Source organism: Myotis myotis, unplaced genomic scaffold (assembly GCF_014108235.1).
Source record: "Myotis myotis isolate mMyoMyo1 unplaced genomic scaffold, mMyoMyo1.p scaffold_m19_p_25, whole genome shotgun sequence".
Classification (NCBI taxonomy): Eukaryota; Metazoa; Chordata; class Mammalia; order Chiroptera; family Vespertilionidae; genus Myotis; species Myotis myotis.
In genome coordinates, this window is record NW_023416330.1 from 3,749,668 (window position 1) to 3,773,405 (window position 23,738).

Sequence of the window (23,738 nt, forward strand, 5' to 3'; positions counted from 1 at the left end):
TGAAAGGCACTGTCTTCCCCTGGCTGTTTTGGCTCAATGGATAGAGCATCGGCCTGCGGACTGAAGGGTCCTGGGTTCGATTCTGGTCAAGGGAGCATCCCTCGGTTGCAGGCCTGATCTCCAGCCCTGGTCAGGCACATGCGGGAGGCAGCCAATGGATGTGTTTCTCTGTCTTGCCCTCTCCTCTCCCTTCCACTCTTTCTAAAAATCGGTGGAAAAATATCCTCGGGTGAGGGTTAACAAGGAAGGAAGGGAGGGAGGGAGGGAGGGAGGGAGGCTAATGTCTTTTCCCTCTGGCTGATTCTCTCTTGGCCAGATTTTTAGCATCTTGCCTGCGATGTGCTTAGGTGTGGTTTTCTTTGCATTTATCCTGCCTGGGATTCAGTTCCTTTTGGTAGATTCCTGTTTTCTGTCCAGGCCCACCCACTGGAAGATGGTTTGGAGAATGCCCTCAGAAAACCCCACAGCAACTATGGAGCTCAAGTCATTTTTTTCTTTTCTCTCAAGGATTGTAGACCCTGCCCGTGCCACGCACGCTCATGCTTTCAGATGGCGATCCGCGTGTTTCGCCCACCTTGTATCGCTGTTTTCATCATGGCCAAACTCAGAACTCTCCAGAGCGGATGGCCTCCTGACAGCTTTGGGCACTTGCACTCTGATGCGTGACCGAGATGAATGATTTAATACTGGTTTTCTCTGCTAACAGGTGCCCCTACTGGCTTCCTGCTCCAGCCAGTTCAGAAAGACCAGCAAAGCAGATATTTCATGTGTTTTAACATCTGCACATTTGTGACTTCTCCCCCATATTCTTTTCTAATACTTCCTATGACACAATCAAGGTTTCCCAGAGCAGCATCCAGGTAGAAATAGCAGTTGGTTAAAGCATCGTCCAATATGCCAAGGTTGCGGGTTTGATCTCCGATCAGGGTACATACAAGAATCAACCAATGAATGCATAAATAACTGGAACAACAAATCGGTTTCTCTCTCTCTCACCCTCTCCCTCTCTCCTTCTCCCGCCCTTCCTCTCTCTCTCTAAAATAAGTAAAATTTTAGAAAAAAGAAATAGCCCATTCAAACTGGCACACCGTCCCTGCATGCCATAACTGTTAGTTAACAAACAGTTGGATATTTTTTGTAATTCTCGATTACAGGCTGTGGTTCAGAAACTATTTCATCAGTTCATGGTGCCATTTGGTGACCATGTCTGTCCATGTCATCGGATGGACTCGACTTCCTCCTCTGCCCAGTTCTCTGCCAGTTCATTCAGCTGATAGATGAACTCCCTGCTGTACTCAGGACAGCGCTACACGGGCTAAGGTTGTGCCGAGACTAATTAACGAGACCCCCGTACCCACAGGCACCTACACAAGCCATCCTAAGTCAAGGCAAAATCTGTCACGTTAAAGGCACAAAGAGGCACAGAGTTATTAATCCTGCTCTGATTTGAAGCTCCACGTTCTGTAATTTCCTCTTTTCATTAAGGTAACAGGGTTTGTAGAACACAGCAAGTGAGAACAGAATTTTCTTTCTTAGTTAAAACCATGAAGAATTTTTCAACAAAATAGATTTCACTGCCCCAGCTCCTTATACAGAAGGGTTGTTGTTTTTTGCTTATTTCTTTTTGATCTTTTCTATTTAAACATAAATTGTATATAATTATAATGTGTAGTTTTATAATCTGAATTTTTCACTGCCATACATAATGCGCTATTTGGTTTTTTTGTTTTTGTTTTTGTTTTTTTACTGCAGCACAGCTTTCATCCTCGTGCTATTTGACGCCTCTGCTCATTGGTTCACCAATATTGAACACGTTAGTTTTTGTTGTAGATGGATATTCTTCGTTTTTTCAGTATGAGAAAAAAATGCCACATGGATCACCTTTGATTCAGAAATCCTACCCCTAGAATATTAGTGTGAGTAAAGAATTCAGAGAGAAAAGCAAGTGCTCAGACAACACGAATATTTTAGTGTTTTCTGATACAAGCTGTGGCTCAAAAGCCAACAACTTTTGGTGCCAACAGTGGTCTTACGACAGCACTGATAGCAGGTGCTGTGGCTAAAACGTAACGGCGCATTTAGCAGCTCTACACGACACTTTAAATGTGCTTTGACTTTTATGTGGGCTTTTTCTGGCTATTCGTGAAGTTGAACCATTCTCCCTCTTTCTTCTTGGTATTTAGGGGATCACTTGCATCCCTGGACTTTGGCTTTTAATGCACTATCATCTCTGATGCCGTGTTTCCCAGGGGGTGTGTCGTGAGGGTTCCTGAGATACCTTATGCGAGTGTAACCGGAGCAGGGGCTGACCATAAAAGTGCCAATAAATTATACCTGTCAGACCTTTTCCTTCTCCGCCTCGGGGACATGAAAGTGTGCTTGTTTGTTTTGTTATTGAGGTTACAAAAAACAAATTTTCCTCTCAGGGAATTTGATTTAACTTCAGTGGTTTCAGAGGAACTAAGAACCACTGAAAGGAAAATGAAACTCCGAAGTTTAATTATTGTATATGGTTTTAATTACTAAATCAAGTCTCTGTGTACAAGTCTTTATATACAAAAAGAAAAAAATTTTTTTGAAGTTAATTGTTTCAGTTTCATAAAATAATCTCCAACTCCTTTATGCCTTCAAATATAATACAAAAGCGTTTTTGCTAATATTGATAAATTTGGTTCTTTTTTGTCTTTCAAACAGAAAAATTAATGTTGAAGATAACTGATAAGATTGGTTGAATATTTTCGTTGAAGGCACTTTTCTTCCTGACCTGGAATTTAAAAGTATGTGTTGTTTCTCTTATTTGTCTTCAGGTTAAAAAGGCCTTCTTTGCCTTAGTAGCCAATGGTGTTCGAGCAGCGCCACTGTGGGAAAGTAAGAAACAAAGTTTTGTAGGTAAGCAGTGTGCCCCTCTTACCCCCAGGAAAATATGCAACAAAGCAGAACGCCCAAGGCATTTAATGGGTGCTGATTGGAATTCACTCTAGTAAACATGTTACCAAATTAAAGAACATTTTTGCTTTTACATCCGGATAAGGGAGGGCCGCTGGTAATTCAAAATCACTTCCCTACTTTGATTGAATTTCCTTTGATTCAGCACCTTGTTGTCTCTGGAGGATCTTATGTACCGGTCCCTGTGAGCCCAGGGACCAGAGTGTGACGGGGAGGCTTGGTCAGGCGTCTGTCTGTCTGTCAGCCACCTGTGCTCACGGTTACTCACCCGTGGCCCCTCCAGGGCGAACACCTTTTGACAGGGCAAAGGAAGCATAAAAGTGGTCAATGCCTTCGCTGAATCATGGCTATACTATTAAAACATTGTGTAACTTACGCTATCTAAACTGCAAAAGTCCACATCCTGGGAGCCATGGCAGACCGTGGGTGTCCCCGGCCAGTGGTGTGCGCCGCTCAGCGCTGCTGTGAAATGGTCCGTTTCCTCTTGCAGTCCTGGCGCCTGGCACAGAGTCGTGCCCCCAGAAGTGCCATGTTTCCAGAGCTGCTGGGATGGTTGATCTTATTTTAAAGTATTTAAAATTATTTACATGTAGCTGCAAGTCCTTTGTGATGTTCTGTAACAATCATTCATTTCTCTCTCCTTGACTTGCCAAGTACTGTGATTAATTCCAGTTACTGTCGGGTTCAATTTCAGCTAAATTTGTGTATCTTAGTTTGCTGTAGATAATTAACAGGTTAATAGCTTTAAATAATATATTAAACTGTGCTTGAGACCTGTACTTTAGAAGCTGTTCCAGTAACTATTCCAGGGTTTGCCTGTCATTTGCAATTTTTTTGTGTTTTAATCATTTCCTATTTAACATACAATTCTTTGTTCCAGGAATGCTAACAATTACAGATTTCATAAATATACTACATAGATATTATAAATCACCCATGGTAAGTACCAGAATCCTCGTCTGATCGGAGCTGTGTTCTGTGTATGTGTATAGGGGTTGGTTGTGTGTGCATTTAAGATTTGCGGTGGAGGGAGGGAGGGGGCGGGGGAGGGGAGGAGGGGGCGGGGGAGGGGGCTGAGAGATGGTACAGGGGTGGTGCTGGTGGTTGATTTTTCCAAATATATATGATGTGCAGGAACCTCTGTGTAAATCAGTCATATGTTTAAGCCTGAAGAAGGTCGCCTCAGGAAAATGAAAGGCTGTAGCATCTTTATTCAGCTTTCAGGAGTTCCCGGAAGTGGACTTCCATGCGCTGACTTCTTGCCTAGATGTTCTGTAGGTTTCACTAAATGTATGACCTGGAACAGCATATGGGCACGTTGTCATAGAGACGCAGCCTGGGCCCTGACTGAAGGCGGCCCCGGCACCACTCCTGTCTGATGGCTGTCACCAGTGACAACCTCACTCTGAGATGAGAATACCATGGGGCTCGCTTTCATGGCCTGTTGATGGGAGTGCAGCTTCATGTACTTACCCCAAAATTCTGTAACAAGAACGATATGTATTCTGTGGTTTAAGAAGTAAAAGTTAAAATGGAAGAAATTTAACTGACATTTTCCTGCCAGTTAAAAAAAGACTTCTGGGGTTCATTTTTGTGGCACAACACCCTGGGCCCTGGCCCTGGCCCCGCTGTTCTGTAAGACAAGAGTGGCCGTTAACACTCTGACTACGTGATTCTACCAGCTTGTTTGGTTTTTGTTGTATTGGGGGAGGGGTTGTGTGTTTTTATTATTGTTTTTTCTTTGTTTTTTAATTGACTTTATTGGGGTGACATAGGTTAATAGAATTATATAGGTTTCAGTTGTACAGTTCTATAATACACCATCTGTATATTGTGTTATGTGTTCTCCACCCCACGTCAAGTCTGCTTCCATCACCATTCCCCCCACCCCTTTGCTCTCTTCTACCACCCCTTACCCCCCTGTTCCTCTGGTAACCACCACATTGTCGGCTGTCTATGAGGTTTTGTCTGCTTGTTTTGGTTAATCCCTTCACCTTTTTCACCCAGCCCCCCAACCCCTCTCCCCTCTGGCACCCGTCAGTCTGTTCTCTGTATCTGTGAGTCTGTTTCTATTTTGTTTGTTCGTGTCCACATATAAGTGAAATCATATGGTAGAGGTTGCTTCTGTTTCTGTTTGCACAGGTGGGAAAGGACAGAATTATATACTTTGTTTCTTTAACTAGTACTATTTTGGGAATCTAAAAGGTAAAAGACAATCCAGTTAATACTGTTTTTACATGTAATAGTCAATATTGCTCACTAACTAAATTCCTTCATAAAACGGGAAAATAAGTTTCCTCATAAGACATAACTCTTATAAGGGAAATTTGCCAAAGACTTTGTAGTTATTTCATATGTATTTCACATGATAGATCTGATTTCTTACATACCATCAATGCAGGCAAATAGTGATTTTTTTTTCTTATAATGGTCATCTCTCTGCTTGTGGACTAGCAAAATCACAGAGTATGATTAATAAGTGGATAGATTTTTATTAAGTGCAGCTAATACTTGAGGATACGTTTTTTCTTCACATTTCACCTCATTTTCTTAATTCATACAGAAAAATGCTATTGTGAAAGCTATGGTTTATTTCATTTTCCAAGTATTCATCATTCATATATAAAAACAATTGATTATATATTGACCTTTTATCCTATAAGATTCACTAGTTCTAGGAGCCTTTTTGTGCATTTGTCAGGATTTTTTCTATGCACATAATAATGTCTGCAAATACCATCAGTTGTACCCTATTGAAAAGCCTTTCTTTTTGTCATAAAATTGTTTTACTGCCTTAAGTGTGGATCTGTTGCTATACTCCATTCTGCTCCATTGTTCTACTTGTCTATCTCTTGTACCATAGTCTCTTGGTGACTTAAATAAAAAGCCTGATGGGCCCTGGCCAGTGTGACAAAGTGCTGCAGGTTCGATTCCCGTCAGGGCATGTACAGGAGGCAACTGGTCAATGTTTTTCTCTCACATCAGTGTCTCTCTCTCTCTCTCTCTCTCTCTCTCTCTCTCTCTCTCTCTCTCTCTCTCCCTCCCTCCCTCCCTCCCTCCCTCCCTCCCTCCCCCCCCTTCTTCTCTCTCTAGAATCAGTAAAAAACATATCCTTAGGTGAGGATTAAAACACACACATACACACACACACAAACAAACAAAAACCCAGCTTGCTGGTATTATTGAAAGTCTGTAGATCAATTTAGGGAGAATTGGCATCTTAACAATATTGAGTTCTGCAGTCTGTGAACCTGGCACTTTTCTTGCTTTATTTCATTCATTGGCTAGCACTTCCAGTAGAGCATTGAAGTCATGAGAGCAGGCCTCATTGCCTGTTTCTCATCTTAGAGGGAAAGCATTCTGTATTTCACTGTGAAGCATGATGTTGGCTATAGTTTTTTCATAGATGGCTGTTACCGTGTTGAGGATATTACTTTTCCAGGTTTAATGACAGTTTTTATCATGAATGGATGTTGAATTGTGTCACATGCTTCCTCTGTATCTCCTGAAATTATATTCTTTTTCTCTATTCTCTTAGATACTGTTTCTTCAAATATTTTCCTGTCCCCTCCTTCCTTTGGGGATGACAGTTAGCAGCTGAGACTGTTGTTGTGTAGGGGTTTTTCAAGTGTGTTGTTTTTTCTTTTTAAGTTAGAGATGCTAAGGATCTTCTGTTGTCTCAGAAAGAAGGAATGAGTGGATATGTCCATGTGTGCTTTAAAATTAAAGCGTATCAGAAATTTTCAAATTAACCCTTTGAGTGCCAACCAATATCCTAGGAACTATGCTAAAATTGCCAAGGCATTTTTGCTGATTTTACAGCAGTTTAGGAAAAAAATTATGAATCGCAAGTAAATGAAGTTACATATTCAAAAACTTAAGGAAACCTTTACTGCAAAATCTGAGTAAACTTCATAAAATCGTAGTACCTGTAAAAAATTGGGCAGGTAAGTGCCAGTGGTCGATTTTAGAACTGCAAACATTCGGCATCACAAGTACTCTGCACTTGGGTGCCAGCTGTGAATAGAGTGAACCACTAGCATCTCATAGTGGCACTGCAGCAGGCGCGCGGTGGCGCTCCCGGCACTTCCGGGGAAAGACAGGAGGAGTGCGATCGTGCGCCCCAGCACTCTAGGGGTTAGTGGAAATATATTAGATTTGCTTATTATGTTTTAAATTGACAGAACATTTATCTTCAGAGAAATGTAGAGCATTTTCTTTCTCATTTGTATTTCCAGCATTGGATATCTTGTTTGCCTCTGCTGAATTATAGGAGTCAGCAGCAGTGATGAAATGTTTTCTTACATTAACTTTTGTAAGTAAGAATTTTTTCTTATTTTCAGGTACAGATTTATGAATTAGAGGAACATAAGATTGAAACATGGAGGGGTAAGTACTGTGGGGTATTTAAAATATTTTACTATCAGAAAAAAATGTTCTACTTCGTATATGTTTTAATTTCATAGATCCTTCTCTCTCTGCTTAATGATAATAAATTGCATTAATTAAAACATTTGTTTATATCTTAGTTTTGATAGTATGCCATCCTACTGTGTATATTACCCATTCTGTTTAATAGAAATGTATAGAGAACCTGTAGCAGGTCTTTATACTGAACCCAGGAATGAGTAAGTTAACCAGCACCCACATCTCTGCCCCCAATGGAGCCACCATTTCAGTACGAAGTATTACCCCCCCCCCAAAAAAAAATTTGCCTTTGTATGGAAAATGCACCAAAGGAATGCCTAAGATTAACAAGAGCAAGGATCTGTTCTTAAAGTTAATAATTATTTCTTTACCAATTATGGAGAAACATAGAACAAGTGAACCTTGAACTAGATGATTGGGATCAGATAACATGAAAATAATGTCACAATTGCTTCGTTTTGTTTGTAACATTGAAATTCACCCTTTATAATCACAGTACCCTTTCTGAAATGGGGCCACTTCAAGTTGCACAGTTGTGAAACTGTTCTGTCAGTGGATTGGAGGGGGGCGGGTGGCAAGGACAGTCAGCAGGAATACCATAGATACAGGGCTGGTGGGAATCACTGAGGGAGCCTTGGGGGGTGGGGGGGGGTGAACTAGAGAGAAATGGAGGGACCAGTTGAAAGAAAATTTTGAATTTAAAATTGAAATTTCGCTTGGTACTTCCCATAATCTGCTTGGTATGATAAGCAACCTTTGTGCCTAGCTGTGAAGTGTGGACATTCGTTAGAATTCTCTAAAGGGCTAGGGCAGTGGTCGGCAAACTGCGGCTCGGCAAACAGCGGCTCACGAGCCACGTGCGGCTCTTTGGCCCCTTGAGTGTGGCTCTTCCACAAAATACCGACTTCTGCGCATGGGCCACAAAGTTTCAATCGCACTGTACGTGCGCGCCCGCACATGGTATTTTGTGGAAGAGCCACACTGAAGGGGCCAAAGAGCCGCATGTGGCTCGCGAGCCCCGGTTTGCCGACCACTGGGTTAGGGGACTGTTAATGCCATGTGATTTGGAAGTTCCATTGCATGGTAGATTTGATTTATGGTGGCGTTATCAATTCAGAGTAAACAAAGCCGGCATGGGATCCATATCTCAGCACTGCCTATGATGATGTGAAAATGCATATAACTTAACACCAAGACAGTCACTTCTTGTCAAATTCTACCGTATAAGTCATCTTACACCAGGTTTAAGTGTATATACATTTTAACATTACATGGTTATTCAGCAGTAATAACAATGTCGACACGTCCTTGCATGCCTTCTGTATAGAAACCTCAGTAAGTTCATTAGTTCGTCTTTACAAAGAGGATTTCTACGCCAGAGAGCTTCCCCGGGATGCAGTGAATTTTGAGCATTAGTTTGGTAAAATCAAACGTAATAACATTTCGGGAACAAAGTCTGTTTAGCTTCCATTTTTTAACGTGAGAAAATTAGTTCTGAAGGGCTGCGTTCGCGTTCCCGCTCCTGAGGGGGCAGTGTCCCTGCAGCAGCCAGTGCCCCTGCCGGCCTCGCTCTTGTCCGATTTCTTCTCATCTTTACAGCATCTCTCGTAATACCATTTTTAAATATTTAATTTGTCCACAGCGGCAACATCCAGCTTGAGAGTGACTTAAAATAGCCATAACTATAATTAACACGATAGTTTTCGGTCAATGAAACTTGATTTGGGTCTTTAACTATTACCTACAAATTGAAGGGTATTTTAATTTATGTAATAATTGCAAACAGCAAACATGTTACTAATTACATCTTCTCTCTCTGTAAATACAGAGCTTTATTTACAAGAAACATTTAAGCCGTTAGTGAATATACCTCCAGATGCAAGGTGAGCATGGGCCGTCGTTCTCCTTTGAAAACATTCACTCAGATCCGTCTGTTTTGTCCCGATGATTGATTGGTTAATAGACTTTTCTTATCTAGATAAGGGCCAGCCTCCTTAATTCCAAATATTGAATTCAGTAAGTCTAGAGATAATAAAAATCACAGCGACTATTGATGGAAGGGATTGATCATGGACTAGGGAGCTGGTCGTACTAAGCAGTGTTAAAATCCAGGTCGCCTGCAGCAGAAGTCCTGTAGGGAGCTCGTTAGGACTGCAGGCTCCTGGCTCTGCCCCACCTGTGAAACGGTCCCTGGGAGTTGCCAGGAATGTGAGCTTGCTGACGTGCTGTGGAGCTGAAAAGTCAGTCTCTCTCAGCCATCGGTCCCGAGGGGGCCCGGAAGAAGGGCTGCCCTCTCCAGTCTTCCCGCCCAGACATTTTTTTACCAAGCCTCTGCGATGGCTCTCGTCCATTTCCACGCTTATATAGAAGCATCCTTACCTCTAGAACCCCAGCGAGAAAAAGTGGAAGGTTGATTTTTAGTATTTTTATTTCCAAATCCCAACAGACACACCTACCATGCCTCCTGGTTGGCAGTCACAGGAGAGGCCAGAGCTGCCCAGAAGCAGCTGGCCCAGCAGGAAGCAGCCAGCGGCTGGTCCAGGCCTGCCCCCCCCCCCCCCCCGCCCCCAGCTGCCTCTGCCGCTGGTGGTGTCGCCCGTTAGCTTTCCTGGGGGTTGGCGTCTGTCATTTCTCAAATAAAAGCAGTAAATGTGCTTCTAGAAAACCGCCAGAGATTTGTAGCTCACACTTGTGTTTGAGATTTATTAGCACAGATTGCGGGGGGGAGGGAACCAGAATATTTACCGAGATCTCCAGTTTAAAACTTTCCCAAGCCACTGTTACAAGTCATTCGACCTCTTGTGATTGTAATATAAAAACACTGGAAATGCTTGGAAAGCAGGGGTGGTCCAGAGCTTTCTAATCTGTCCTGAAAGCCTCCTAACAACTTTAATGGCTTTTCCCACAGCCTCTTCGATGCTGTAAACTCGTTGATCAAAAATAAAATCCACAGATTGCCAGTTATTGACCCTATCAGTGGGAATGCACTTTATATACTTACCCACAAAAGAATCCTCAAGTTCCTCCAGCTTTTTGTAAGTAGTTTTTAGTGTTTCTAAAGACATAGCTGCATCTACTTTATAACTAGTTTACTTCAAGTAAATTGGGTCCTGTTGCCCTCCGTAGCAGAAATCGTTAGTTGTGAGGTCTCCATTTCTAAACTTCAGTTTCTCAACTCACTGCTGTTTGAATTGTACATTCTCAAACGTTGATTCCAATTAAAAAGTATCCAAATAATAAAAACACTCGGAATTCTCTATTTAAATTAGAATATTTTATCACCTAAAATATTCTAATTTGCAAGTCAGTCTAATTAAGGAATTGCTACACAAGATAAATTGGGCCAATATTTATAGCACATTGCCGTACTCTGCTTTATTGGGATCGTGGTTTTGGAAACATATATTCAAAAAGAACTGTCCCCAGAATTAGCTTATTAACGGCAGCCATGAGAGGAAAACCCAAAGCACATAAAATTTTGGCAAGAGAATAATACCATGTTGGTCCAAATTAGGGCTGTGTCATCTGTAAGTTTTCTCCGCTGCATTTGGAATGAAATGGTTTCATCATCATACAAAGCTTAGACCCTCTTCGGTCGGCAGGTTTCAAAGAGGCTCAGAGGGACCGAGTGTTCACAAGAGGGCTTTAAATTTGTCCTTTTAATGATAGGCACGGAATTTGATTTTTTCCTGTTAGGACATGCACTGAGTTTGATGTCACAGGCAATTGGTCAGCCAGAACCAGTAGGCGGCTTCATTCATGGTTCAGGAGAGATCGCTTGAAGAGGTTTTTTTTTAAAGAAGGTACTAGACATCAACAATGTGCCTCCGATTAGCTCTCCCATTCCTTACCCAGCTTCAGTAAGGCAGTGGATGGCGCTCTGGAGTGGGGAGCACCTCCCACCTCTGCTGGACAGAGCACCGAGGGTGCAGTCACTGGGAGAAACTCCTGTCCATCAAACCAGTCCCATATTTTAATAGTTTACGTGGAAAAGTAACACTCTTCATGTTTAAAGTAATGCTAAGGAAGAAGGCAGGAAGGAGAAGAGTCATTTACAAGAAGGCATGAGGTTTGGTAGAAAGCTGGTCCAGGGAGGAAGAATTGGAGACATGTAGGTGCTACGTTGGCCAGACCTGACCTCAGATGAGCTGGGAACAAAGTCACCTTCGCAATGAGCGTTCACAGGACGGGGTGGGGCGGGCACGAAAGGCCCACAGGCCCGACCGAGCCCAATTGGCCCCTTCCAGGCAGCATTCTAAAGCAGTTCTAATCCCAAGAGCTAAATACTGTTAAGCATTTACAATAAGGTAGGCACTGTCCTACGCAGGTCACAGGATGAATCTAATCTCACCACCACCCTCTCAGGTAGGTATTTTATTAATCCCATTTATAAGTGATGAAACCCAGCGAGGCTGAGTGACTGCCACCGTCACTGCTGGCAGGCCGCCCAGCGGCCTTTCTCGGCCGCTGCTTCCCCTGACCCCGACCCCACCCCCGAGTCCAGGGACTCCGAGGCCCAGTGGTCGGCTCCGGCACCTTCCGCGGCTCCGCTGCCTTGGGAAAGGATCAGCAGTTTGAGACGGGCCTCTGGTGTCTTCTCCTCTAACAATACCAGAGGAGGTTGCCTCTGCTGGTACCGCCTTGTATTTGGGCCAATATGGTAATTAGAGCCGTGCTAGGAGAATAGCCGAATAGCTAGAGGTTTTCTGATCAAAATACAGAACTTTAAAGAAGTTTCAAAACCTGACTTTCACTGAACTGTGAGCTCATTTTTGAGAAAAGGGAGTGTTCCCCTTGGGGACATCTGACGTCAGCCGAAGCGCACAGTGTGGAACGGGTTATCCTGCATCACCGCGGGCTCGATGACCTAATAGGGCTTTCTTTTTCTCTCTGAATTTCTAGGAGTCTCATGATTTGAATATTGATGAACTCTTTGACTTGAACATTTTGTTTCTTCTAATTGTTCATCTTTCCCGATAATTATAAGGTACTCCAGGAGGATGGAATCAGCTACACCCTGTATAAAAGGTGGACTTTTGAAACCATAGACCCTATTTTGTTTTAATCACACGTGACCCTAGACTTCTCTCTTCTGACTTCTCCCTCCTCCGCTAAAACAGCCGTGAAAAAGAGAAAAGTTCACTATTTTTAAATTCTGTTCAGTTGGCTTGTCCTTTACTCCTAGTTGACGGAAACTGGAGTTCTCCGGAGGGGAGTTGGGTGTGAGTGGAGGCGGATGGTGTGAGGACGAGCTTGCAGCTCGGACAGCCACCGTCAGACACTGGGTGTGGACATGTGTGGGCTCTAATAAGTATCACCTAGTGAGGGCCCCGGAGCAGGGGTTTCCCACAAATACTTACAAATAAGGATTCTTGGTGGCTTCTGGGCCTTAACTTCCAAAGAGACCTGTTGTTCCCTTCCATCCTCTTTTCAGTGGGCAGAGAGAAGGGGGAAATGTTACACTGTTGGTACTTTGCGATATTTTACTAAGTAGTTAGAGATACTGGACTTAAACTGGTTTGAACAAAAGACAGTTCTTAGAGTCACATTTTCGTATTGACTGAGATTGTTAGACAACACTGGCTTGACTCTGTCGCGCTAGTTTTTCATTCGTGTGGGTATGTGAGCGTGAAGAAGGCCTGTTTGGGTCTAGAGCGTTTGCACTTGTCCTCCCGTTCAGATGTCCGATATGCCAAAGCCCGCCTTCATGAAGCAGAACCTGGACGCGCTGGGAATCGGGACTTACCACAACATCGCCTTCATCCACCCCGACACGCCCATCATTAAAGCCCTGAACGTCTTCGTGGAGAGACGAGTGTCCGCCTTACCTGTTGTGGACGAATCAGGTCTGTTTGGCCATAAACAGAAAAACTATTTATCTCAGTGAAGTTACTGTCAGATGGCCTCGCCCCGGAGACAAGTGGGGGAAATGAACATTTAGACGTGGTGAATAAATTCAGCCCTGAGGAGCACTCAGGATAATAAGAACTTTAAACTGCATATTCTCACACTTTCCATTCATACAGGATTTCACGTTCATTTAAAAATAGACACGCTCGTTCTATTTAGCAATATGTAATTCTTAACCACGGCCCAGTTAAGATTGATTTTAAATGTTGTTTTTTTTGTTCCTAAGATACTTCTCTAACATATATTTTCATTTTTAGGGAAAGTCGTAGATATTTATTCCAAATTTGATGTAATTGTAAGTATTTTTAATTTTGTTAAACCTGTCATCTAAAATGCATTTAAAACATACTAATTCGTTTTTGTGGTTTTCCATCATGTAATGACTTCTAGCTTTTTGGAGTGTAAAGATCTTATCAGAGAATTCGTAGAGGCCCTGTAGTAATTGTACTTTTAATAGTCATTGGTTTAGCAATGAATAATATACTAGCGGTATTTTATAAATCTCCGTCTTTTCAGTACATGTATAGTCCATCTCCACAGCGTGCGTATATATTTTAAATGGTCTTTGTTCTATGTGGAGATGTTGTTTATTCCACCAACGGGCACGTGTTTAGTGCATCTGAACTTAGTGCACGTGAACTTGTAGTCACGTGCGTCCTGTTGTTTGATGATTGGGGACAACTGTCCTAAAGAAGACAGCAAATGTACCAGATAGTTACGTAAATCCCACGTGCATCCTGGCTTAAATCTAGGTTGAGTTCGGTGCTCCACCTTCCCACGTGATGCTTTTTTTCTTGTTCATTCGAAATGGACTTCCTTAGAGCCTTCCATTCCTTCTAAGAATGGGAACTGAAACTTGGCGGTGCCACATGTGCGCATCATGGGGGCCGTCACATTGACCCCAGCCTTGAACACTCCTTTGCAGCTGCCCCAACGCCTCTCTTTCATCCTATTCTGTTTAACATAAGAGACACCAGAAAATCCGGCCATTGGAACTTGGCTGCGTGGGGTCTGCTAAGGTTCATGAGAACCCGAGGGGCTCCTAAGGAGGGTCCATCGACACTTCCTCACCCGACCCTAGTCCGACTCTCAGAAGACGACTTATTCAGGAGGGGGCCTTGGTGGGGAGGGGATACCTTTAGAGCAGTGGTTCTCAACCTTGGCTGCACATCAGAGTCACCTGGGAATCTTTTTAAAATCCTGATTTCTGGGCCTCGTCCTCCGGAAATTCTGTTTCTTTGTTACTAATGTTGTGGCCTCACCTCATAACAAAGAAACAGAATTTCCGGAGGATGAGGTCCAGAAATCAGGATTTTAAAAAGATTCCCAGGTGATTCTAACGTGCAGCCAAGGTTGAGAACCACTGCTTTAGAAGGACATGCAGTCAAATTAACAAAGTCGCTCCACCATTAAGGTCCGCCTTGTAAGCTTTAATGATCACTGCGACGACACATTACAAGCTGGTGTGCTGGTACTGAATATGCATGGATGTGTTTAAAATCAGGTGGCTTTAAACTTACTAATCGCGGTCACTCGTGTGAACTTAAATGAAAGCATGTAATGCATTCTGATTCTTTATTACAGAACCTTGCTGCTGAAAAAACATACAATAACCTAGATATCACCGTGACCCAGGCACTTCAGCACCGTTCCCAGTACTTTGAGGGCGTGGTCAAGTGCAGTAAGCTGGAAATATTGGAGACCATTGTGGATAGAATAGTAAGAGCGGAGGTGAGATGGCTGTTCCACATTCCTTTCCCCCACCCCACCCCCCAAGTCATACGAGCTGTAACCAGTGAATGGCGCCTCCGGAATTGTGAACCTCAGGACCAGCCCATGGGGCCACCTTCAAGTTCGGTCGGAGGACACAGTTTCCCTGTTCCAGAACCTAGCATGTTACCTGGCACATAGTAGGTCACCTGTAAATATTCATTGAATGCAATTTATAAGTCCCGATATCAAGTAAACTGGCAAGGTACTGCCATGGTTTAAAAAATACATACTGGAGGAAACAGGTTTCAAGAGCTTCAAGTTCCATAGGGTATTTACAAATCAAAAGTTAAAAAGATGCAATTATATGGTTTTAACAAAGTAAATAATAAAATGTATTCTGATTTTTTCAAGTTAAAGGAATTCCACCCCCCCACACACCCCCCAGTACCTCCCTCCCGATTTAGGTACATAGCAAATGTCTAGTAACCCTGTCTCCTGACCCTCAGCACTCATGTCCCGTTATACTTACTGCCTGTAGGGTTTTCAAGTATAAGGGGACATGAGTTCCGAGGGTCAGGAGACGAGGTTACTAGACGTTTATCTAACTCAGTATGCCCATTCCTAAAATCATTCTTCTCCTTCCTTGTTAGACAGGGAGAGGAATGTTCTCCTGTTCGTCACTCTAGGACTGAAGGATGCAGCTATGTTCCTTTTAGAACAACCCCTAATTAAGCAAAATCAATTCATGACGAAAAGTCTGCTTTGATGATTATCATAAATGCAAGAGCTCAGTCCAAGAATAAAAGTACCTGATTATTTTATAGGCTCATAACAGGCGACTAGCTTGCTTTCTGAGAGCTTGGTGTGAAGCAGGGCGCAGTGCTCCATCCTGGGAGCCAGCCTGCGGAACCCACCCAGCCCTGCCCCCTGTCCGCCTCTGAGGTGACTCCCAGCTCCAACTGTCACGGCTGGCAGTGTGTCACTCGAATCCCAATATGAAGTCTTCCCTTTTTCTTTTCTTTTTTAAAAATATATTCTTATTGATTTCAGAGATGCAGGGAGGAGAGATAGAAACATCAATGACAGAGAATCATTGATCAGCGGAGTCCCCAACCTGGGGATGTGCCCTGACCAGGAATTGAACTGTGACATCCTGGCTCATAGGTTGATGCTCAGCCACTGAGCAACACTGCCTGGGAGAGTCTTTCCTTTTTCTACCTGAATTTAATACCAATCACCACTTGTTTTGCAGAGGGGTTTAATTGACTTAGGAATATATCTTAACTTTATTATTAATGTCCTTAGAATTGTGTGCCTTTTGAAGATCATAATCAGAAATAGGTAAGGCATCCTTCCTATTTATAAGCACAATGGACATCCAAATGGTGGAATCCTTTAAATGATAAAAATTCATGTTGAAGAATTTTGATGCTATAGAAAAACATTAACAGAATATTGCTAAGAGGAAAAAGCCCATTACAGTACTACGTAACAGCATGACTCTTTGTGTTAATACACATCCATCTACATAGAAAAGCAGCCAGAAAGACTCCCACCACAGCGGTAACAGGGACTGCTTCCGGGGGACAGAGTTCCGGCTGCGCCAGGCTCCTCTGTGTCCCTGGCTCTCTGTGAGCACCTGTCACGTCAGGTAGAAGAAAAGGTACCTGGCCAGTCCTAGAAGTTCATCTGGTGAACAAAGAAACTTCATTGTCGTATGAAATAGGCCATTGAGGAAAATATGGAATTGACCCGTTTTCTCAACTTTCCTCATTAAAATAATTCTTTCACCAGGTGACTTCTCAGTGGGGGACAGAGACCAGTTTTCAGCTTCGGTATAGTTTGTTAGGAGACGGGTTTGCAGTACCAGCGATGGCATTGCTCCAAAGGAGACGTACATATGGACAACAGACATACGAAAAGATGCTCAACATCATTGATCAACAGGGAAATGCAAATTAACCCACAATGAAATACCACTTCACACCTGTCAGAATGGCTAGAACCAGAAAATCAATAAACAACAAGTGTTGGCGAGAATGTGGAGAGAAGGGAACCCTCTGGCACTGTTAATGGGAATGTAAATTGGCACAACCACTGTGGAAAACAGTTTGGAGGCGCCTCAAAAATGTATAAATAGAACGACCTTATGAGCCAGCAATTCCACTTCTAGTATTTATCCAAAGAAAATGAAAACACTAATTTGAAAAGATATATGCACCCCATGTGTCTGTAGCATTATTCACAACAGCCAGAATGTAGAAGCAACCTCAGTGCCCATCGATAGATGAGTGGATAAAGAAGGACATAGATACAACGGAATATTATTCAGCTGCCAAAAAATAAAAGCCATGAAAGCCTGCCGTCTGTGACAACATGGGTGGACCTAGGGAGTACTATGCCGGGTGAAATAAGTTAGAGAAACACAGACACCGTATGATTTCACTTACATGTGGACTCTAAAAAAATAAACAAATGGATAAATAAGACAGGAAACAGACCCATAGGTATAGAGAACAAGCTGATAGTCGCCAAAGGGGAGAGGGCTGGTGGACAGCAACAAAAAAGACAAAATATAAAAACAACTTCCCCCTCTTCCCTTCTCCTCCCTGCATCCCCATTTTGCACCGGGGGACCAGGGTGCTAATGGTTCCGTATGGAGAAGAGGGTCTCCGAAGGAACTGACAGTAGGAAGTTCTAAAGCTTTTCAATCTGAGACGTGGGGTGTTCTCCTTCCTTTCTGCTCTAAGGGTGCTTCGCTGTCGTAATACCTCAGGACATGGCCCACCTGTTTATAAAAGACTTTCAAGAAGAAAAAGAGACATGACTGTAACCTACTTTGCTTTACTATTCATTTATCCTCTGAGTATTATTAATATATGAACTTCATAGAAACATGATAAAAAAGTAAAAAACAGTCCCAGGGCGGTGGCCTGTTACTGCTCATTGGGACTTTTCCCACGTGAAACAGAATCTGATAGTTGTGAGAAACGGAGATACTTTTAAAAATAAAAACTGTTTAAGAGACTATGATAGCTACATTGTACTTCATGTTTTGAGTTGTATCTTTCATATGCTAATATTGTGAAATTTGAAAACTCAGCTGGACATGGCTGGCTAAATTGTTCTTAAAAGTAGTCAGGCATGCCCTTAGCCGGTTTGGCTCAGTGGATAGAGCATCCGCTTGTGGACTGAAGGGTCCCAGGTTCAATTCCGGCCAAGGGCACATGCCCAGGTTGCAGGTTCAATCCCCCAGGAGGGGATGTGCAGGAGGCAGCCAATCAATGATTCTCTCTCATCATTAATGTTTCTCTCTCCTTCTCCTTTCCTCTCTGAAATCAATAACATATATATATATATATATATATATATATATATATATATATTTATTTATTTATTATTTTTTTATTTTTTTATTAAGTAGTTAGGCAGTCCTGGCCATTGTGGCTCAGTTGGTTGGGTGTCATCCATGCACCAGAAGGTTGCTGGTTGGAGTCCCGGTGAGGGCACATGCCCGAGTTTCGGACTCAATCCCTGGCAGGAGGCAGCCGAAGGATGTTATGTTCTCACATTGATGTTTTTCCCTTTTCCTCTCTCTCTAAAAATCACTAAAAGTTTAAAATTTAAAAAAAAGTAGTCAAGCAGATCAGCACCGCATTTGAGCTTCAGAGCCAAAGACCTTTCCATGTTTCTGTATGCTGCTACTTTCTGTGATTTGTGGGATGGATTCACTGTAGAGAATGTGAACGATATTTTTTTTCCTATTTTCCATTTTAAGGCGTTTTATTTAACTTGCTTATGTGGCCTCCTTTTCTCTTGTTCGCAGGTCCATCGGCTGGTGGTGGTGAATGAAGCAGATAGTATTGTGGGTATTATTTCCCTGTCAGATATTCTGCAAGCCCTCATCCTCACCCCACCAGGTACAGAGGCCGGTTCTGACCTTCACCTCCTGAGACAGGAAGGGCACAGGGGCTGGTGGGTGTAGGACCCCGACAGTCCCCCCACTATTAGACGTGTGCCACAGAAGGAACACGTTTCCTCCGGAGGGGGGCTTCTGTGCGTTCCTCTGTGAACCATTTTCTTTTCCTTTGTGGTTGTGAAGTTTTATTCTTCCGCTTGAGCAAGAGAAAAGTTTATCGAAAGCAGCCTGACTCGGCCCCTCTGCCCAGCAGTGCCCGAGTAATCGAGGATTCATTGCCAAGGTCTTCAGGACCTTTTCCACTAAAAAGCTAAGGCTCTTCAGTTTTGCTTTCTTTTTAGGACTGCTAACTGGAAAACAGGAGGGAAATTCTCTGGGTTCTAACTATTGACACCATCTACACTTCACAAACAAATGACTTTCTAGTGTGTTGAGTATATAAAACAAAAGACATAACAGACTTTTTTCCATGAAGAGTGCATGGAAATCACATTAACTGCCAAACAGCACCGATGGCTAAACTCATATTTGCCAGATTCGCTCTGAGCCTGCCCTCAGGTCCCAGCCGGGAGCGTGCAGGGGGGCGCAGCCTTGGAAAAGAGTTCGTGTTCCTTCTGTGGCACACGTTTAATAGTGGGAGACTGTAGGGGTCCTAACCCCACCAGCCCCTTTCCTTTTCTTTCCCCTCCTCCCCTCCCTGCCCCCAAATACAGACAACCCAGCCCTAGCTGGTTTGGCTCAGTGGATAGAGTGTTGGCCTGCATATTGAAGGGTCCCAGGTTCGATTCCGGTCAAGGGCACATGCCTGGGTTGTAGGCTCAATCCCTAGTAGGGGGTGTGCAGGAGGCAGCCAGTCAATGATTCTCTCTCATCATTGATGTTTCTATCTCTCCCTCTCCCTTTCTCTCTGAAATCACTCTCTATATATAAAAGCCTAAGTGACCGAATGACCGGTTGCTATGATGCACACTGACCACCAGGGGAGAGATGCTCAATGCAGGAGCTGCCCCTCGGTGGTCAGTGCGCTCCCACAGCCAACCTCCTGCGGCCCCTCCCCCTGGCCAGCCTACCTCCTGCAATCCTTCCCCCTGGCCACCCCCCCTTGGCCCTGATGGGGGGGGAGCAGGGGGCGGCCGGCTGGCCAACCTCCCACGGTCCCTCCCCCCAGCCAGCCAGTCCCCACCCCACCCCCTATCTGCCCCGATCACCAGCCAGGCCGAAGGACCCCACCTGTGCATGAATTTGTGCACCAGGCCTCTAGTAAAAATATATTTAAAAAAAATACAAACCCAAAAAAAAAAAAATACAAACCCAGCTTTGGGCCGCACAGACCAAGTCCAAGAACGCTAAGACAGGAGATAAGAGACATGCACTTTGAACTCTTTTTTTTTTTTTTTTTTTTCACTTTGAACTCTTAAAAGTTAAACATTCAAGTGTGTGTACTACGTTACGGTATTGATTTTTTCTTTCATTCAGAAATCAAACTAGCTGAGACTAGTTCTTACAGTTGACCTCTCACCTAAAGCTGCCGCCCTTCAGGAGCCCCACCGCCCACGAGAAGGCATCGCATCCCTTGAGCGGGAGCCCCAAGGTTGTGATTCCAGTAGGGCAGGGACGCACGAGGCCCAGGGCAGCAGCAGCACCAGGGCTCGTCAGAAATGTCCCCCGAGGCCCCCACGCCTTCCGAATCAGAAACCAGACATGGGGGCTGGTGTGGTCACTTTAAAATTTCAGATATTAGGGAACATGAAGCTCATGATAATCTTTATAATCATGAGATGTTGATAAAAAGAACAAATGAATGTGAGATTGTTCATAGCATTAAACTCAAGCTGGAAACAAGCCGGGTATCCTTGAGCAGAAGAATGGACGGATTTGTTCTGTTCGTGCAGTGGAATGCTACGAGCAGTGGCCGTGAGCCGCAGCTGTGTGGGCAGCGGACAGCCCTCGGAGGCAGCGTCCAGCCGAGGAGCTGCCCACCAGAGAGGGATTACTCGTACAGACGGCCGAACAGCCCTTCCTGCAATCAGGAAGAGGCCCCCTCTCTGGGCAGAGCATCCATGTGGGCACAGAACCTGGCAGCTCAGAGAAGGGCACCCTCTCCGGGTGGAGCAAGGCCCTCGGCTGTCCCTGCAGCCAAGATTCGTTGTGCATCGCAGACTCAGAGTAAACAGTGCAGCTCTTCATCCTCTGTGTGCCTTCGTGTCTTGAACCATGAGCACATTGGGCTGGATGGGTTTAAATTTCCATCCAGATTTGCTGTTTCAAAAACTTAAGTCATTAATGCTCCTCTGTGGAGAGGGACCCGCCGTGCAGCGGGAATTGGAAACGTCTGTTACCATAGAGGTGATGGGGTAAAGACAGGGGTAGCCGAATTAGAATTCTCTATTATATAGAGTGCATAATGCCATCTGTTTAAGAGAACGCACTGTGTTCCTATAAGGACAAGCGAACACCGGGAGCAGACCTGTCAGAACGCAGGGGCTGCCGGGACAGGTCAGCAGCAGGGCCTGATGCTCCCGTGCGTGGGAGCAGCCTGCAATAAGCATCCCAGGGCCTGGCTGGTGAGCCCCGCCCGGGACCCCTGAGAGCTGTGGGTGTGGGCCAGCCGCTCGCCTCATGAGGCCCCTCTGTTCCTTCAGCTAGAAATGAGCAGGCCGATACAGGCCCTCGGTCCCTTCCAGGGTGCTTGGAGTTGAAACCAAAACCGTGAGTGCAAGCTGTTGGTGCACAGTAAGGCACCATCCCCAGGAGAGCACTGTTGGGTGGATGTTTATGGAATAATCAGGCACTTTTTAAGCTTCCACTATTACATGAATAAGAGGTGCCAGAGTCCTTCTTCTCACCAGATAATGGGCGCAGTTCCCCATGCAGGATACTGATACAATATAATGACATTGTCTCTCTCAAAAAGCTAGTTCATTGTCACACTTAACTCAGACTCCCCAAATGAACCTAAGTGTCTACACATACAACCAATGAGTCAGCAGTCAGAGGGCATTAGCCACAATTTCTTAGTCCCTTATTTATTTTTATTTTTTGTTAATCCTCACCCCGAGGGTATTTTTTTCATTGATTTTTAGAGAGTAGAAGGGAGGGAAGGAGGGAGGGAAGGAGGGAGGGAAGGAGGGAGGGAGGGAGGGAGGGAGGGAGGGAGAGAGAGAGAGAGAGGTGTGAGAAAGAGCATCAGTTGGTTGCTTCCCACACACCCCTCAGGGGCCAGGGAGGGAACCTGCAACCCAGGTACATGCCCTTGACTGGGTATTGAATCTGCAACCCTTCAGTGTGAGGGCCGACGCTCTAACCACTGAGTCACACTGCCAGGGTTGGCCCCTTATTTTTTTGTAGATTGTTAATCTCTTTCTAAAGTTGAGTGTCTGCTGAGAAAATAGGAGAGAAGTTGCTGTGATGAGAAAAATAATAACTCTCCCTCCCAACCCATTTTGAAATATCCTGGCCAGATCAAGTTAGTGTTATGTGCAATTATCCTAAACGTGTATAATGCTTTTTTTAAAGACACTTTTATATGTACAATGGAAGTACTTTGCATCTTCATTAAAATGTAAATGCACATTTATTTTACAATCCTTTAGCAGCAGAATCCTCTTCTGAATTAAACCTCGCATATTCAGAATTACAATATGTTATACCGATTGAAAGCATGCTGCGGTCATGGTGGTGGGGGTGGGGGGCCTGGCGCCCACCTGCTCAGTCCCCGCCCATCCACTGCCCGGGACACGGGGACCTTCGATGTGGAGGAGCACGTGCTGTCAGGGGTTTTGATGTCCCTTTGAAACTTTCATTTTCCCTCTCCTGACAGGTGTCAAACAAAAGGAGCCGAAAACTGAATGACTTTTGTGAATGGAGCCCTTGTCGGACTTGAACTAAGATTCCGGGTCACGCTTTGCCTCATGAACACTGATGCCATGGAAGGGAGGAGAATGGCCAAGAATGTATATCAGGGTTTAGTGATGGGTATCTTTTCCAGTGATGTTGAAACTAAGCATAAAAAAAGAGGACTCTATGTTTTTGAAGGTCAGGCTTGCATTAAAAGGCTATTTTCAGACCTCTGTCTGAAAGATTTCAAGTGCTGTATGTCATTAAAGTGCACTGTGTCCTGAAATGTTTATTATTTTTTTATTTCAAAGAATTCACTGGTATGGAACAGGTAACAGGGCATAAGGCAAGTGTGCGGCATACTCAGACCTAGTGCCTTATGTCGGACACGGGCAGGTCGCCACCACGCTGCTCGCGGCCGCTGGCGCGGGGCGCGGGGAAATGCCTGCTGGCGCGTGAGTCTTTGAACCTTTACCAAATCACTTTGTCTTCATTAGATTTGTCCAGCAGTTGTAATTTGATCATAAATAGCTACTTTATAAAACTTTAAGGGCACGTTTATGTTTAAGTGTTCTGAAATGTAGCGTAAACAAGACTACTTACAACAGCTGTATTTATTTTTCCCTTTCATACAGTTTTTTTACACCCCTTTTGGCGGGTAAATGTCACCATGCCCATTGATAAGCCATCAGTTGTTATTTTTAAATGGCAAATTTCTCATTATTTAAGTTTGGGTCTGGAAAGGATGTGGCTCCTAACAGCCACCGTGGGTTTTACAAGCCGAAGCTCTAAAAGCACGCGGGGACCTGCTCTGCTGGGCCGCAGGCGGGCCGCGGCGAGGACGCCGAGAGCCAGGAAGACAGCCGTCTCTCTTGTGCGTGGAATGTAAAACCATGCTGCCTGGGTGACTGCTGACGCGGTGGTTTTGTAAATGTGATTGCGGCACGTACAGTGCTGTCATATGATTGAAGAGAAACACTGTCCT

General features: G+C 44.2%; 1 protein-coding gene across 12 annotated transcripts in view; it reads left to right on the top strand.

Moving 5' to 3' along the window:
- The window catches only part of PRKAG2 (protein kinase AMP-activated non-catalytic subunit gamma 2), a 226,317-nt gene extending 203,278 nt beyond the window's left edge, over positions 1 to 23,039 (top strand). For 10 of the 12 annotated variants that reach the window (XM_036356116.1, XM_036356117.1, XM_036356120.1 and 7 more), the window contains 10 exons: positions 2,808 to 2,889; positions 3,827 to 3,885; positions 7,290 to 7,335; positions 9,203 to 9,257; positions 10,283 to 10,409; positions 13,055 to 13,220; positions 13,542 to 13,579; positions 14,869 to 15,015; positions 18,824 to 18,917; positions 22,737 to 23,039. In XM_036356116.1, the coding sequence (XP_036212009.1) occupies positions 2,808 to 2,889; positions 3,827 to 3,885; positions 7,290 to 7,335; positions 9,203 to 9,257; positions 10,283 to 10,409; positions 13,055 to 13,220; positions 13,542 to 13,579; positions 14,869 to 15,015; positions 18,824 to 18,917; positions 22,737 to 22,768 (846 nt within the window). In that variant the 3' untranslated portion in view covers positions 22,769 to 23,039. The remainder of the gene's footprint in view (positions 1 to 2,807; positions 2,890 to 3,826; positions 3,886 to 7,289; positions 7,336 to 9,202; positions 9,258 to 10,282; positions 10,410 to 13,054; positions 13,221 to 13,541; positions 13,580 to 14,868; positions 15,016 to 18,823; positions 18,918 to 22,736) is intronic. The other 2 variants (XM_036356118.1, XM_036356119.1) reach the window with 1 other exon arrangement.
- The last annotated feature ends 699 nt before the right edge of the window (positions 23,040 to 23,738 follow it).